An 18,233-nucleotide genomic window follows, 5' to 3' on the forward strand; every position below is an offset into this window, starting at 1 on the left:
ATCACCTCTTATCCATCTAAAATGCTGCTGCCAAAATCACCCTTCTTACCCATTGCTTTGATCATATAATTCCCCCTAAAGTCACTTCACTGGTGCCCCATTGCAATGTGTATCAAGTTTAAATTTCTTATCGTTGCTTCCTACATCACGCCTATATCTATGCCCCAATCTCTCCTTACTCCTTTTAGAATGCCAAGTGAGGCAGCCTCCCTCTCCTCAATTGAATTGCTGCTGAAAAGTTTCTTCTGCTCTGAAGCCTAGGAGAAAAGTGAAAACAACCCAAATCCTATAATTATGAATATATTGTGGCAAATTGCTGGTACGATTATGATGGGTCCCGCACTTCCTCTTCCGGGGGGGGCGGTTCAGGGTGCAGTTTCCTGCCCCTGAATTAGGGTATCTACTGTCCCACTAGTAACCCAGACAAGGGTAGTGGAGAGGGAGGGATCCAGGCCCGCCCTCTACTCCAGGTCCCAGCCCAGGAGCCCTAGGGATGGTGGTAAACCACTTGAACTAGTGCTTCCTTCCCTTGGGCTACTTCCTTCCCCTGCTCTTCAGCTTGTGGGGCTTCCTGCCCTCTTTCTCTCTCTCTACACAAGCCAGGTGTCTGTTTACCTAGGGTCTTGGTCTTCTAGCCAGCCATGGCACTCCTCCAAACTGCTCTCTGCTCCAACTCCTTCAAACTGCTCTCTGCTCCAGCTCCTTCCCCTGGCTGATTGAAGCAGGGGGTTTTTATCAGGTGACTAGCTTCAGGTGCTCTAATTTGCTTCAAATGCTTTTAATTAATCTATAGCAACCTTTCTTTCCTCTACAGGGAGTAAGGCTTCTCCTCATCCTGGGACTTACATATCTCTCCTGTATCACTCTCCAGCTGCCTTCTGGCCATGCTGTATCACATATCCTCCCACCCTGCTCAACACCATGGGGTTGGCTACTTGGGACGAGAGGCAATGCTTTCATGACAAGCTATCTGTGTTGCTGTGTTGGCTTCCGGCCCTATGCTGTACTCGGAAATGAAAGGGTTGCAGAGATAGGAACCACCTAGTCACTCTTGCATTCGTCTTGTTTCTGTGCATCCACTGGAGTGGGGCGTGGTCTGTCACCAGGGTAAATCGCCGTCCCAGTAGGTAGTAGCGGAGAGTTTCTATGGCCCATTTTATCGCCAGACATTCCTTTTCAACAACAGCGTACTTTTGTTCCCTGGGGAGGAGCTTCCGGCTCAGGTACAGGATCGGGTGTTCCTCCTCCCATACCATCTGCGAAAGGATGGCTCCTAGCCCTACTTCCGAGGCATCTGTTTGTAGGACAGATTCTTTCTTGAAGTCTGGGGCTATGAGTACTGGATGGCAGCAAAGGGCTGTCCTTAAATCTGCGAATGCTCCTTCTGCTGCATCAGACCATTTTACTATCTTGGGGCCCTGAGCCTTTATCAGGTCCGTCAATGGCCCTGCTCTTGTGGCGAAATGAGGGATGAATCTCTGATAGTACCCTACTCTGCTCTGACCTGCTTTTTCCAAATGTTCTCGTACTGTAGGGGTTACTCGAGCTATTCGCTCTCTCATCTGTGTCACATGCTCAGTGACATTCTTTCCTGGGTTGGGTTGTTCTTCCCAGTCCTCCTTGGCGATAGCTAATATTCCGCATGGGTGGCATCCATATAGGAGCTCAAAGGGAGAGAAACTGGTGGACACCTGGGGGACTTCCCGTATTGCAAACATTAGGTATGGTAGAAGGGTATCCCAGTCTTTTCCGTCCTGTGCTACCACCTTCCGGATCATACTTTTAAGGATGTGGTTAAACTGCTCTACCAGTCCATCTGTGTGTGGATAGTAGACTGATGTCCGTATGGCATGGATGCAGAGCAGGGTACATAAGTCCTTCATTAATTTCGACATGAAAGGGGTTCCTTGGTCAGTTAGGATCTCCTTAGGGATGCCCACTCTGGCAAAAACCTGAAGTAGTTCTTTTGCTATTGCCTTGGATGTGGAGTTTCTTAAAGGCATGGCTTCTGGATACCATGTGGCGTAGTCAAGGATGACTAATACGTTTCAGTGGCCCGGTGTTGATCTTTCCAGTGGACCCACTAGGTCCCATGGCTATCCTTTTGAAAGGGACTTCAATAATAGGCAAAGGTACTAACGGGGCCCGCAAGTGAGGTCGGGGGCTATGCAACTGGCATTCCGGGCCGGAGGTACAATAGTGTTGGACCTCCGCGTGTATTCCTGGCCAATAAAATCTTCTTAGGACTCTATCAAGTATCTTGTCTACTCCTAGATGTCCCCCAAATAAATTATTGTGAGCTAACTCTAGTACTGCCCTTGTGTGTTTCCGTGGGACTAAGAGCTGCTCTACTTCTTCCCCTCGAATTTGTACTATTCGGTACAACAGATCACGTTTGATCACATAATACGGCCTTGGGTCTTTGGTCTTTCCTTCCACAGGTATGTCATTTAGTTCCACTACTTCCTCCCTCACATTCGCATATAGCGGGTCATTGGCTTGGTCCTGCTCGAAATTCTCACGTGCGGTACCAATTTGACCTAACTCCATGGGACCTATTTCTTCTCCACCCCATGGGTTGCCCTTACTTGGGCTAGGAACCGCCTCTGACTCCTCACTGTCTCCTGGCCTCCTGAACCGGTTCACTTACCAACCAGGGAGGCTTTCTGGTTCTCTGCTAGAATCCTGGTCCCTAGCCTTTTATCTGCCCTCTTTTCCTGTCTAGACTTTCGGGGTTTCCGGGGGGATGAAAATAGCTCTGGGGCAAATTTGGCAAAAATTGGGGTGAGGCTATCTGTAGGTGCCTCCATCTCAGCCTGGGGTTTGCTACCCTCCCCTGGCTCTACTGGGGGGGAGTAAGTTCTCAAACCCGGGGAAGTCCCTACCAATTAAGACTGGGCAGAGGAGCCTAGGGACCACTCCTGCAGTTACCCTGGTAGTGTTTCGCTGGATCTCAATCCATACTGGGATTGTGGGGTAGAAATTTATGGTGCCATGAACGCACTTTACCCCTGTGGTTTTGGCCCGGGTTAGTTGGTCTTGCCCCACCAACTTCCCCGAGACCAGTGTGACAGCACTCCTAGAATCTACTAATGCTATGGTAGCAATACCATTCATCTTTATTGACCTTGTATACCCAGGTGAGGTCATTGTGACCCCTACCAGGCTGATTAGGCCACATTGTTCCCCAGGATCCCCCAGATTGCACTGCATAGACTCTTCCCTGTTGGGGCATTGGGTTGCTATATGTCCCAATTCCCCACACTCGTAACACCGACCTCTTATCCCGGTTGCCGCCCTCTGCCTGGGGCTATTTGGTCAGCCTCCCCCACCCCCCACCCCACCAGCCCTTTCTTCCCAAACCCCCAGGTCCCTTCTTGGCCTCGGTCCATTCCTCAGTGTCTTTCCTCCCAGTTATGGTTCTTCTGTAGTTCTCGACAGTCCGGGGCCATGGGTTTGGGGCTGTCTTCCTGGTTTGCCATGTCTCACTCCCTAGGGTCTGGAACAGGTCACGGGCTGCCAGCTGTCTTTCCACGAGGGAGACCAACTCATCGTAGGTAGAGGGGTCATTCTGGCCAACCCAAGCCCTAAGGCCTGGTGGTCGCCCCCTCATATACCGGTCCAGTACCAGGAGCTCCATCTTTTTTGGGGGAGGCTGAGGGCCTCAGGGCGCAGCCGTTTCTGGGTCAGGTGGATCAGGTCAAACAATTGCGATCGAGGTGTCTTGTCCTCTGTATACTCCCATTCATGAAATCTCTGGGCTCGCAATGCTATGGTTACTCCTGATCTGGCCAGGATCTCTGCCTTCAGCTGGGGGTAATCCTCCGCAGTCTCTGCAGCCATATCGTAATAGACTTCCTAGGCCTCTCCACACAGGAACAGGGCGAGGATTCCAGACTGCTGATCTCGGGGCCAGTCCTCCCACAGGGCTGTTCTCTCAAATGCCAGGAGGTACACCTCTACATCATCCTCCCGTGTCATTTTCTGTAGGCAGTGACTGGCCCATATAGTCCGGGTTCCGTTGCAATTGTGGTTCCACTCCATAAGGGCCTTCATCTGGTTTGCCAGCTCCTGTAGTAGAGCTTGGTCCTGGCAAGCCTGATTCATCAGCAGCCGATTAGTCTCCTGCTGCACGCGAATCGCCTCCTGTTGGGCGGTTGCTTGGATTCGGGTAGCCTCCTGCTGGGCCACAGTGGCTTGTATTAGAGCCTTGGCCACATCGTCCATCTTGGGGAATGGTATGGTTTTGGTTAACCCTGGTTTAAGTCCCCAGCGCGGAGATCCCACTTCTAACACCACGTGTGGCAAATTGCTGGTACGAATATGATGGGTCCAGCTCTTCCTCTTCTTGGGGGACGGGGGGTTCAGGGTGCAGTTTCCTGCCCCTGAACTAGGGTATCTACTGTCCCACTAGTAACCCAGAGAAGGGTAGTGGAGAGGGTGGGACCCGGGCCCGCCCTCTACTCTGGGTCCCAGCCCAGGGGCCCTAGGGATGGTGGTAAACCACTTGAACTAGTGCTTCCTTCCCCTGGGCTACTTCCCTCTCCTGCTCTTCAGCTTGTGGGGCTTCCTGCCCTCTCTCTCTCTCTCTGCACAAGCCAGGTGTCTGTTTACCTAGGATCTTGGTCTTCTAGCTAGCCACAGTACTGCTCCAACTCCTCCAAACTGCTCTCTGCTCCAACTCCTTCCCCTGGCTGATTGAAGCAGGGGGTTTTTTACCAGGTGACTAGCTTTGGGTGCTCTAATTGGCTTCAGGTGCTTTTAATTAATCTATAGCAACCTTTCTTCCCTCTACAGGGAAAAAGGCTTCTCCTCATCCTGGGACTTACATATCTCTCCTATATCACTCTCCAGCTGCCTTCTGGCCATGCTGTATCACAATGTGTACACAACCCTATTATTATTATGTATTATTTCTATTACTGCTGTGCCTAGGACTGTGCCCTGAATGATTTTGCCATTGACTCCCCTGTCCTTTGTCTTGTCTCCCCTCTTCTTTTTTATCTATTTTTTGACTCTCACTTGTGTCAAGTTGAAGCTTGATGCAACCCCATGCTCTGAGTGTTCCTAGCCTCTGTTTGCCAGAAGCTGGGAGTGGACAATAGGGAATGGAAAACTTGATGATTGTCTTTCTGTTCATTCCCTCTGAAGCACCTGGTATTGGCCACTGTCAGAAGACAGGATACTGAGCTAGATGGACCATTGGTCTGACACAGTGGGGCTGTTTTTATGTTCTTATGTTCTTTATATTTAATGTTTTCTGGGCAGAGACTATGTCTGTACTTGTTTCTGTGAGGTGCCTACCACAGTTTTGGGCACTCAGAAATGATAACACATAACACAGAATCTCAACATCTTTCTCCTTCCCCCATCCTGCATGGGGTATTTAATGGAAGGTCTGTGAAGAGAGTAGAGAACTTGGGACATACGCTGTCTTTAGCTTGAGTTTGCAGGTAGCTGTGTTCTGAATCGTTTGTTGTTTTTCAAAGTTGTTAATTTCATTCTAAGATAAGGTATGTTACCATAACCAATCTGGAGATCTGTCAGGGTTCCTTCCCCACTCTGAACTCTAGGGTACAGATGTGGGGACCCGCAAGAAAGACCCCCTAAGCTTATTTCTACCAGCTTAGGTTAAAACTTCCCCAAGACACAAAGTCTTTGCCCTTGGATTAGTTGAATGCTGCCACCACCAAATGATTTAACAAACAATCAGGGAAAGAACCACTTGGAGTTCCTATTTCCCCAAAACATCCCCCCAAACCCTTACACCCCCTTTCCTGGGGAGGCTTGAGAATAAACAAGATGAGCACAAACCAGCCTTGGATTTTTAAGACCCAAAAAACCCAATCAGATTCTTTAAAAACAGAACTTTATTAGAAGAACAAAAAAAGATAAGAGAACAACTCTGTAAGATCAGAATGGAAGATAATCTTACAGGCAATCAGATTCAAAACATAGAGAATCCCTCTAGGCAAAACCTTAAGTTACAAAAAGACACAAAAACAAGAATACACATTTCCTCCAGCACGGCAAATTTCATAAGCCAAAACAAAGAAAACCTAACGCATTTTCTAGCTAGATTACTTACTAACTTTACAGGAGTTGGAGGGCTTGCATCCTTGATCTGTTCCCAGCAAAGGTATCACACAGACAGACAAAAGCCTCCCCCCCCTCCAGATTTGAAAGTATCTTGTCCCCTCATTGGTCATTTTGGGTCAGGTGCCAACCAGGTTACCTGAGCTTCTTAACTCTTTACAGGTAAAAGGACTTTGCCTCTGGCCAGGAGGGATTTTATAGCACTGTATACAGAAAGGTGGTTACCCTTCCCTTTATATTCATGACAAGATCATAAATGTGTCTGTCACTGTGGCACAGTGTGAATCTGATTGTATAATTTCAAACAGCCTAACATTATTTCTTCAGATGCTAAACGCCCCAGTTCCCCTACCCCAGAGGTGGGAAACTACGGTCCGCAGACCACATCCGGCCCACGGCACCATCTTGCCTGGCTCCTGGCCTGGGAGGTGGGCCCCGGCCCCTCCCCCGCTGTTCTCCGTCCTCCATAGTGACACCGCTGCGCAGGCAGTGCTCTGGGCTGCGGGCTCATGCAGAGCAGCACGACAGCGTCTCAGGCTCCAGCTGGGCAGCACGGCTCCCAGACATGCTGTACTGAGCAGCATAGTAAGGGGGCCAAGGGGTTGGTAAAGGGGCATGGGGTCCCGGGGGCAGTCAGGGGACAGGGGGCGGTTGGATGGGCTGGAGGTTCGGGGGGGCAGCAGTCAGGGGACAGGGAGCGGGGGGGGGTTAGATGGGGGTGAGGTCCCGGGGGAGGTTGGGGCGGGGGTCCTGGGAGGAGGCGGTCAGGGGACAAGGAGCAGGGTGGGGATTGGATGGGGGGGTTCTGAGGGGAGCAGTCAGTGGGTGGGAAGTGGGAGGGGGCAGATAGGAGGCAAAGGCCAGGCTGCTTGGGGAGGCACAGCCTTCCCTACCCAGCCCTCCACATAGTTTCACACCCCGATGTGGCCGTCGGGCCAAAAAGTTTGCCCACCCCTGCTTTACCCACTTGCCAAAACATCCATATTTTCTCTGATAACGTCTATGAATTGTGTTGCCAAGTACAAAAGCTGCAGCACACTGAAAACTGGGAAATGTGGAGACAGCATAAGATAAATTGACATTCTTCGGCTATCCCTCGATGCAAGGATGATGTCTGCCAAGGTGGTGGGGGTCACTGGTGGGTTTTTAAGTGGCTGAGGAGCCTAATTTGTGCCCTGCAGATTTTTCCACAGAAGTGACAGGTGTTATCTTGGAGGAGACATAGTTGTTGGCTGGACTGTTGTGCCCTTTCTTTCCTCGTTTGTTGCTTCTCTGTCTCATGAGCATGTCTGTTCTCCTCAAAGTGAGCTGTGGTTTGGTACATGGTGTAAATTGACTTCAGTATCAAAACAAATAACATAGACTACTGTAATAATTGTATTCATTTTCAAATTTAATTAAACGAGAACTTCGATTTTTAATGTCAAGAAAGTTATCAGAGGAGTGGAGGAATGAATGTCAGGCATTCTTCATGTTTGTCCATCTTGTTTTAAGGAATCTTGAACATCTGGAGGTGGAATTATTATATTTCTGTGCTGATCAGTTGTCGCTCACACATTTTTCTTAGTCATCCCTTTAAAGATCCCAACTGATGTTTGGCAAATGGTGTCACAACTACAATTGTGCTTGCATGAGGTTTAAATCTTACAGAAAGTATCACCACCTGATTTGCTTGAAACCTGTCACCTAGTTGTTAGTCTTTCACAGGGTTGGAATGAACTGAAAAAAGTTGCATGCTTTCCTGAGAACGGAGTGGTCTCTCTGAACTCGAGCTCTTGCTAGCCAGTAGACCTGGGTACTCGGTATCTTGCTAGCCAGTAGTCCTGTTGTACGCATGGGTACTTGCTTGATCTCTTGTTTTTAATCCTATCTTATTCATAAAATAATTACTCGTACAATCACTATCACCTAATTAGTATTTCTTCCTAAATTACACTCTTTACCAGAGGAAGGATGTTTTTAGGGTTAAGGTACTAGGCTAGGGCTTAAATGTGGGTTCAGTTCCCACCTTTCCTATAGACTTTTTGTGTTACCCTTGAGCAAACCTCTGTGCCTGGATTTCCCATCTGTAAAATGGGGATACACTATTAAGTGAATAAGGCTCTGTCTACACACTTCAACCAAATTTATAATCTCTGTGTGTCATCGTCAGCTGGAAACATGATTTATGTTCACACACTACATGGTTTCTCTTCACCAAAGGAGATCAGTAGGGTTGTGTTAATCCTTCAGTGTGCATATACAAACAGTCTTACAATGGAGTTTGAAAAATATATAATTTAGTGTGGATTTTGCTACTTTTTAGATTGAACAGAGTGGTGAGATCCCTCCTTCCTGCTGTAATTTTCCTGTGGCTGTTTGCAAAGACAAGATGTTTGTGTTTTCTGGCCAGAGTGGAGCAAAGATCACCAATAATCTCTTTCAGTTTGAATTCAAGGAAAAAATGTAAGTTCTAACATTTGATTCAAATAAAATACATGTATTATTTCTGTTCAGGGTGAAGAAAGTACATAATGAACGATATTGAAGAAGGAACAGTTTGTATTTCATAACTAAGAAAGGCAGTTCTTTCTCATTTCTAATTTTTTTGATTTTTAGTTGAGGTTTAATTAGGCTGATATTTGGATAATATGTTAGCAATAACACATTAGCTTGACGATATGCTTTAGCTAGATAGAGACAATTTTTTCTACAGAAGAACAGAAACTCATATTGATTCATTTGAAATAATAGGCAGTGGGCACAATTTTCGGATCTGGATGTGTAATGATTGGCTCCTCAGTCCATACCTAGGTGTCTAATTAGAAGGGGGCTGATTTTCAGAGGTGCTGAGCAGCCTCAATTCCCTTTGAAGTCAATGGGAGTTGTAGATGATCAACATCTTTGAAAATCAGATAATTTAAGTGTCTGTATAAGGATTTAGGAATGTAACTTCAAGCTCCCAATTTAGAAAATCTTGACAAGTGCCTTTTCAGATGCTCTGTTACATTTGGCCCCAAACAATAGGAAAATATCAAGAGTGCACATGGTTTCCTCATTCAGCAATTGAAAGCTCCTGCTTTCTTAGACATTGTCACCATGTGGAGTGCTCATAGGAATTTCATACCATATGTGTCTAACAGGGGGAACAGCATGAATCTACAGTTCAAGGAAATGAGATAACTATGAAAAGCAAATGTCTAGTCAGCTCTTGGGGGGCAGCAGTCTGACCCTGAATCCCTGCACATGTACACACATATGCACTTTCAAACAGTGGATTCCAGCTTTTGTGGGAACGTTTTTATTTCAAACTTTTGATCTCACAGACCAGTTAGTTAGGTTGGGAGTTGGATAATTATTAAATATTAAAAATCTGAGTGTGGTATAATGAAAGAAGTTTTAAAAGTACTGGTCTGGAACCACAATAGAGAGACAGGTTTCAGAGTAGCAGCCATGTTACTCTGTATTCACAAAAAGAAAAGGAGTACTTGTGGCACCTTAGAGACTAACAAATTTATTTGAGCATAAGCTTTCGTGAGCAACAGCTCACTTCATCGGATGCATCGATGTAGCTCACGAAAGCTTATGCTCAAATAAATTTGTTAGTCTCTAAGGTGCCACAAGTCCTCCTTTTGTTTTTTTAATAGAGAGACAGTAGGCCAAGCCACAATTTTGAAATCTGACTAGCAATTGAGTGCCCCAGTTTTTGGATTCCCAACTTGAGACATCTTTGAGGGTTCTGATTAGCAGGCAGTGTTAAGTACCTGCCCTCTGAAAACCTGGCCCCTTGAGAAAGATCAGGTTTGGCACCCAAAAACTGAGGCACCCAAAACCACTACTCAGTTTTGAAAAATTTGGTCTACAATTCTGAAAAAGATAAAAGTGGGGAACAAAAAAGCAGCCACTGTAGCTTAACTACTGCTACTACAAGTATTGCCACAGTTACTGATGGCCTTTTTGTTGGGGAGAGAAAGGACTGGGTATTGTTTTAATTTCATAGTTTCTGAGAGTTTAAGGCCAGAAAGAATAATTAAATCATCTAGTGTGACCTCCTGAATATCACAGGCTGTTCAGTTTCACCCAGATACCCCTATATTAAGCCCAAATACTTTAATTAGGCTTAAGCATTTCAGTCCTCTGGAGGGTAAACTATTGTGTGCCACAGACAGAGAGCAAGAGATACCGAGGTGTCCCCAGTGCCCAGAGCTCCTGCAATGGCAGGGAATTGATTAAGTGAGATAAGCTCAGATGATCCCAAGATGAATCCACATTCCATGCTGCAGAGATCAAAAAAACCCCAAGGTTCCTGCCAATCTCAGCTGGGGGACAATTCCTTCCCAGCCCCAAACATGATGACCAGTTTGACCCTGAGCATGTGAGGAAGATACACTAGCCAGATGTGCTGTTGCTCAAATAGAAGTTATTTATTTGATGCAGAAATTACTGGGTGAGGTTCTCAGGCCTGTATTATGCAGGAGGTCAGACTACATGATCATAATGGGACATAAAATCTAGGAATCTATGAAAACCACCACAGTAATGAAACAAAATACAGAATAAACCAACCAGTCATCCAAACATTAAATGAAGTGTGCAAGTCTTGTATCTTGTCCTGATGTCTGCTAGAGTTGGGCTCTGCCTGACTGCAAGTATAATAAAAAGCTGAATTGGTGATTGCAAATAATATTCATCATATTATGTTAAGAAACTGTGATCCCTTACCAAAATACTGATTTTATTTAAATAGTGGGGGTAGGGTTTGGTTAGGGTATATTGTAATATGTGTTCTCCATCTCTAATTGATAGAATCCTTTGGGGATTTTGAGACAGTTAATTTTCAAAACTCATTTTGAAGAAAGGAGTTGTAAAAGATTTACTCTTTGTTTCATGTCTTGTGTCTCAGTTGGACACGAATTCCTACTGAACACTTACTTCGGGGCTCCCCTCCTCCGCCACAGCGAAGATACGGTCACACCATGGTTGCCTTTGATCGCCACCTCTATGTGTTTGGTGGTGCTGCAGATAACACATTGCCAAATGAACTTCACTGCTACGATGTGGACTCTCAGACCTGGGAAGTTATCCAGCCTAGTCCAGATAGTGAGGTAAAGAGTGCACTGTTTAATTATTCCTCTTTCTCCTTTTAATCTACCTTTTGCTTCCATGATATAGAACAAAGAATCTTTATTTAAATTAATAACATTAATATTGAATTATACTTTTTATAGCTCCTTCCCCAAAAAACTGTTATACTGTCAGTACAGAGTGAACAAAATTTCCTTAGAAGGCACTGTCATTATTGATACTTGTAAAACTCAAACTTTCTTCATTGGCACTTTTTTTTAAAAGATCCAAAAAAGATGTTTATAGGAGCTAACACTTGACATAGAAAATAATAAATCCTCATGTTCCATGGCATGAACCAGCCACTAACTGATAAGGAAAGGAGTACTTGTGGCACCTTAGAGACTAACCAATTTATTTGAGCATGAGCTTTCGTGAGCTACAGCTCACTTCATCAGATGTTTACCGTGGAAACTGCAGCAGACTTTATATACACACAGAAATCATGAAACAATACCTCCTCCCACCCCACTGTCCTGCTGGTAATAGCTTATCTAAAGTGATCAACAGGTGGGCCATTTCCAGCACAAATCCAGGTTTTCTCACCCTCCACCCCCCCACACAAATTCACTCTCCTGCTGGTGCTAGCCCATCCAAAGTGACAACTCTTTACATAATCAAGTCGGGCTATTTCCTGCATAGATCAAGGTTTTCTCACATCCCCCCCACCCCCATACACACACAAACTCACTCTCCTGCTGGTAATAGCTCATCTAAACTGACCATTCTCCAGGTTTAAATCCAAGTTAAACCAGAACATCTGGGGGGGGGGGGGGTAGGAAAAAGCAAGAGGAAACAGGCTACCTTGCATAATGACTTAGCCACTCCCAGTCTCTATTTAAGCCTAAATTAATAGTATCCAATTTGCAAATGAATTCCAATTCAGCAGTTTCTCGCTGGAGTCTGGATTTGAAGTTTTTTTGTTTTAAGATAGCGACCTTCATGTCTGTGATTGCGTGACCAGAGAGATTGAAGTGTTCTCCGACTGGTTTATGAATGTTATAATTCTTGACATCTGATTTGTGTCCATTTATTCTTTTACGTAGAGACTGTCCAGTTTGACCAATGTACATGGCAGAGGGGCATTGCTGGCACATGATGGCATAGATCACATTGGTGGATGTGCAGGTGAACGAGCCTCTGATAGTGTGGCTGATGTTATTAGGCCCTGTGATGGTGTCCCCTGAATAGATATGTGGGCACAATTGGCAACGGGCTTTGTTGCAAGGATAAGTTCCTGGGTTAGTGGTTCTGTTGTGTGGTATGTGGTTGTTGGTGAGTATTTGCTTCAGGTTGCGGGGCTGTCTGTAGGCAAGGACTGGCCTGTCTCCCAAGACTTGTGAGAGTGTTGGGTCATCCTTTAGGATAGGTTGTAGATCCTTAATAATGCGTTGGAGGGGTTTTAGTTGGGGGCTGAAGGTGACGGCTAGTGGCGTCTGCTGCAGTTTCCACGGTAAACATCTGATGAAGTGAGCTGTAGCTCACGAAAGCTCATGCTCAAATAAATTGGTTAGTCTCTAAGGTGCCACAAGTACTCCTTTTCTTTTTGCGAATACAGACTAACACGGCTGTTCCTCTGAAACCTGTCATTATGCAAGGCACTGCATTTAGCCGTATGGAGTGGAAATCTATCAACTGCATGAAGAAACTTGTACAGATACAGACAGACATCATCTTCCTTTCCAAATGCAAACAGATGGACATCGTACCAAAAGGACTGAAGGTCAAAAATCCATTACAATCTACATACCACACAGACTATGCTGACAGCTTGTGCCTCACGCTCTCAAAGAAACTGCGGAATCACCTGATCAAGATCCTCTACAGCAAACAGGGAAAGATTAAGAATGAGCTCTCAAAAATGGATACTCTCATAAAGAACCAACCTTCCACACAAACTTCCTCGTGGCTGGATTTTACTAAAACTAGACAAGCCATTTACAACGCACACTTTGCTTCTCTACAAAAGAAAAAAGACACTAAACTTTCTAAACCACTACATGCTACAAGGGGCCACAGCAATGGTTCCCTCACCCCACCTAGCAATATTGTTAACCTATCCAACTATACTCTCAGCCCAGCAGAAGCAGCTGTTCTATCTCGGGGCCTCTCCTTCTGCCCCTCCACCCCCACGAACATGATACAGTTCTGTGGTGACCTAGAATCCTATTTTCGACGTCTCCGTCTCAAGGAATATTTCCAAAATACCTCTGAACAACATACTAATCCACAGAGGTCTCCCTGCCAACACTACAGAAAGAGGGATTCTAGATGGACTCCTCCTGAAGGTCGAAACAGCAGACTGGACTTCTACATAGAGTGCTTCCGCCGACGTGCACGGGCTGAAATTGTGGAAAAGCAGCATCACTTGCCCCATAACCTCAGCCATGCGGAACGCAATGCCATCCACAGCCTCAGAAACAACTCTGACATCATAATCAAAAAGGCTGACAAAGGAGGTGCTGTTGTCATCATGAATAGGTCGGAATATGAACAAGAGGCTGCTCGGCAGCTCTCCAACACGAGTTTCTACAAGCCATTACCCTATGATCCCACTGAGAGTTACCAAAAGCAACTACAGCATTTGCTCAAGAAACTTCCTGAAAAAGCACAAGATCAAATCCGCACAGACACACCCCTGGAACCCCGACCTGGGATATTCTATCTACTACCCAAGATCCATAAACCTGGAAATCCTGGGCGCCCCATCATCTCAGGCATTGGCACCCTGACAGCAGGATTGTCTGGCTATGTAGACTCCCTCCTCAGGCCCTACGCTACCAGCACTCCCAGCTACCTTCGAGACACCACTGACTTCCTGAGGAAACTTCAATCCATCGGTGATCTTCCTGATAACACCATCCTGGCTACTATGGATGTAGAAGCCCTCTACACCAACATTCCACACAAAGATGGACTACAAGCCGTCAAGAACACTATCCCCGATAATGTCACGGCTAACCTGGTGGCTGAACTTTGTGACTTTGTCCTTACCCATAACTATTTCACATTTGGGGACAATGTATACCTTCAGATCAGCGGCACTGCTATGGGTACCCGCATGGCCCCACAGTATGCCAACATTTTTATGGCTGATTTAGAACAACGCTTCCTCAGCTCTCGTCCCCTAAAGCCCCTACTCTACTTGCGCTATATTGATGACATCTTCATCATCTGGACCCATGGAAAAGAAGCCCTTGAGGAATTCCACCATGATTTCAACAATTTCCATCCCACCACCAACCTCAGCCTGGTCCAGTCCACACAAGAGATCCACTTCCTGGACACTACAGTGCTAATAAACAATGGCCACATAAACACCACCCTATACCGTAAACCTACTGACCGCTATTCCTACCTGCATGCCTCCAGCTTTCACCCTGACCACACCACACGATCCATCGTCTACAGCCAAGCTCTGCGATACAACCGCATTTGCTCCAACCCCTCAGACAGAGACAAACAGCTACAAGATCTCTGTCAAGCTTTCTTACAACTACAATACCCACCTGCAGAAGTAAAGAAACAGATTGATAGAGCCAGAAGAGTTCCCAGAAGTTACCTACTACAGGACAGGCCTAACAAAGAAAATAACAGAACGCCACTAGCCGTCACCTTCAGCCCCCAACTAAAACCCCTCCAACGCATTATTAAGGATCTACAACCTATCCTAAAGGATGACCCAACACTCTCACAAGTCTTGGGAGACAGGCCAGTCCTTGCCTACAGACAGCCCCGCAACCTGAAGCAAATACTCACCAACAACCACATACCACACAACAGAACCACTAACCCAGGAACTTATCCTTGCAACAAAGCCCGTTGCCAATTGTGCCCACATATCTATTCAGGGGACACCATCACAGGGCCTAATAACATCAGCCACACTATCAGAGGCTCGTTCACCTGCACATCCACCAATGTGATCTATGCCATCATGTGCCAGCAATGCCCCTCTGCCATGTACATTGGTCAAACTGGACAGTCTCTACGTAAAAGAATAAATGGACACAAATCAGATGTCAAGAATTATAACATTCATAAACCAGTCGGAGAACACTTCAATCTCTCTGGTCACGCAATCACAGACATGAAGGTCGCTATCTTAAAACAAAAAAACTTCAAATCCAGACTCCAGCGAGAAACTGCTGAATTGGAATTCATTTGCAAATTGGATACTATTAATTTAGGCTTAAATAGAGACTGGGAGTGGCTAAGTCATTATGCAAGGTAGCCTGTTTCCTCTTGCTTTTTCCTACCCCCCCCCCCCCCCCAGATGTTCTGGTTTAACTTGGATTTAAACCTGGAGAATGGTCAGTTTAGATGAGCTATTACCAGCAGGAGAGTGAGTTTGTGTGTGTATGGGGGTGGGGGGGATGTGAGAAAACCTTGATCTATGCAGGAAATAGCCCGACTTGATTATGTAAAGAGTTGTCACTTTGGATGGGCTAGCACCAGCAGGAGAGTGAATTTGTGTGGGGGGGTGGAGGGTGAGAAAACCTGGATTTGTGCTGGAAATGGCCCACCTGTTGATCACTTTAGATAAGCTATTACCAGCAGGACAGTGGGGTGGGAGGAGGTATTGTTTCATGATTTCTGTGTGTATATAAAGTCTGCTGCAGTTTCCACGGTAAACATCTGATGAAGTGAGCTGTAGCTCACGAAAGCTCATGCTCAAATAAATTGGTTAGTCTCTAAGGTGCCACAAGTACTCCTTTTCTTTTTGCGAATACAGACTAACACGGCTGTTCCTCTGGTAACTGATAAGGGTTAGGAAGAAACTTCCCCAGTGAGGATGTTATTCCATGATAAGCAAATGGGGTTTCTTGCACGTTCTCCTGAAGCATCTGGTGCAGGCCCCTCTGAGAGAAGATACTGGACTAGACGGACCACTATAAACTTCTTATTGGAAAGCAATTCCTCTGTTTATATGTTCCTAGGTGCAGTACTTACTAGCAAAGAAGAACTGGCTGTGAATTTGAGAATAGGGGAGCTTGGAAAGACTAGCTACTGTTGAAGATATTTGGGTTCATTAAGCAGTAGAATCATGGAAGATTAGTGTTGGAAGAGACCTCAGGAGGTCATCTAGTCCAACCCCAACTAAATCATCCCAGCCAGGGCTTTGTAAAGCTGGGCCTTAAAAACCTCTAAGGATGGAGATTCTACCACCTCCATAGGTAACGCATTCCAGTGTTTCACCACACTCCTAGTAAAACAGTGTTTCCTAATATCCAATCTAGATCTCCCCAACTGCAACTTGAGACCATTGCTCCTTGTTATGTCATCTGCCACCACTGAGAACAGCCGAGCTCCATCTTCTTTGGAACCCCCCCCCCCTTTCAGGTAGTTGTATGCTGCTATCAAATCCCCCCTTACTCTTCTTCAACAAGCATGTGGACAAAGGAGATCCAGTGGATATAGTGTATTTAGATTTTTAGAAAGCCTTTGACAAAGTCCCTCACCAAAGGCTCTTAAGCAAAATAAGCAGTCATAGAATCATAGAATATCAGGGTTGGAAGGGACCTCAGGAGGTCATCTAGTCCAACCCCCTGCTCAAAAGCAGGATCTATACCCAATTAAATCATCCCAGCCAGGGCTTTCTCAAGCCTGACCTTAAAAACTTCTAAGGAAGGAGATTCCACCACCTCCCTAGGCAACGCATTCCAGTGCTTCACCACCCTCCTAGTGAAAAAGTTTTCCTAATATCCAACCTAAACCTCTCGCACTGCAACTTGAGATCATTACTCCTTGTCCTGTCCTCTTCCACCACTGAGAATAGTCTAGAACCATCCTCCCTGGAACTACCTTTCAGGTAGTTGAAGGCAGCTATCAAATCCCCCCTCATTCTTCTCTTCTGCAGACTAAACAATCCCAGTTCCCTCAGCCTCTCCTCATAAGTCATGTGTTCCAGACCCCTAATCATTTTTGTTGCCCTTCGCTGGACTCTCTCCAATTTATCCACATCCTTCTTGTAGTGTGGGGCCCAAAACTGGACACAGTACTCCAGATGAGGCCTCACCAATGTCGAATAGAGGGGGACGATCACGTCCCTCTATCTGCTCGCTATGCCCCTACTTATACATCCCAAAATGCTATTGGCCTTCTTGGCAACAAGGGCACACTGCTGACTCAGATCCAGCTTCTTGTCCACTGTCACCCCTAGGTCCTTTTCCGCAGAACTGCTGCCTAGCCATTCGGTCCCTAGTCTGTAGCTGTGCATTGGATTCTTCCATCCTAAGTGCAGGACCCTGCACTTATCCTTATTGAACCTCATCAGATTTCTTTTGGCCCAATCCTCCAATTTGTCTAGGTCCCTCTGTATCCTATCCCTCCCCTCCAGCGTATCTACCACTCCTCCCAGTTTAGTATCATCCGCAAATTTGCTGAGAGTGCAATCCACACCATCCTCCAGATCATTTATGAAGATATTGAACAAAACCGGCCCCAGGACCGACCCCTGGGGCACTCCAGTTGACACCGGCTGCCAACTAGACATGGAGCCATTGATCACTACCCGTTGAGCCCGACAATCTAGCCAACTTTCTACCCACCTTATAGTGCATTCATCCAGCCCATACTTCCTTAACTTGCTGACAAGAATACTGTGGGAGACCGTGTCAAACGCTTTGCTAAAATCAAGAAACAATACATCCACTGCTTTCCGTTCATCCACAGAACCAGTAATCTCATCATAGAAGGCGATTAGATTAGTCAGGCATGACCTTCCCTTGGTGAATCCATGCTGGCTGTTCCTGATCACTTTCCTCTCATGCAAGTGCTTCAGGATTGATTCTTTGAGGACCTGCTCCATGATTTTTCCAGGGACTGAGGTGAGGCTTACTGGCCTGTAGTTCCCAGGATCCTCCTTCTTCCCTTTTTTAAAGATTGGCACTACATTAGCCTTTTTCCAGTCATCCGGGACTTCCCCCGTTCGCCACGAGTTTTCAAAGATAATGGCCAATGGCTCTGCAATCACAGCCGCCAGTTCCTTTAGCACTCTCGGATGCAACTCATCCGGCAACCATGGACTTGTG

The 18,233-nt window shown here is 46.1% G+C and overlaps 1 protein-coding gene across 7 annotated transcripts in view; it reads left to right on the forward strand.

Annotated features, from left to right (window-relative positions):
- LZTR1 (leucine zipper like post translational regulator 1) overlaps window positions 1-18,233 on the forward strand; it is a 298,705-nt gene that overhangs the window by 118,382 nt on the left and 162,090 nt on the right. For all 7 annotated transcript variants that reach the window (XM_073319623.1, XM_073319627.1, XM_073319622.1 and 4 more), the window contains 2 exons: window positions 8,402-8,541; window positions 10,979-11,180. In XM_073319623.1, the coding sequence (XP_073175724.1) occupies window positions 8,402-8,541; window positions 10,979-11,180 (342 nt within the window). The remainder of the gene's footprint in view (window positions 1-8,401; window positions 8,542-10,978; window positions 11,181-18,233) is intronic.

Source organism: Lepidochelys kempii, chromosome 21 (assembly GCF_965140265.1).
Source record: "Lepidochelys kempii isolate rLepKem1 chromosome 21, rLepKem1.hap2, whole genome shotgun sequence".
Classification (NCBI taxonomy): Eukaryota; Metazoa; Chordata; order Testudines; family Cheloniidae; genus Lepidochelys; species Lepidochelys kempii.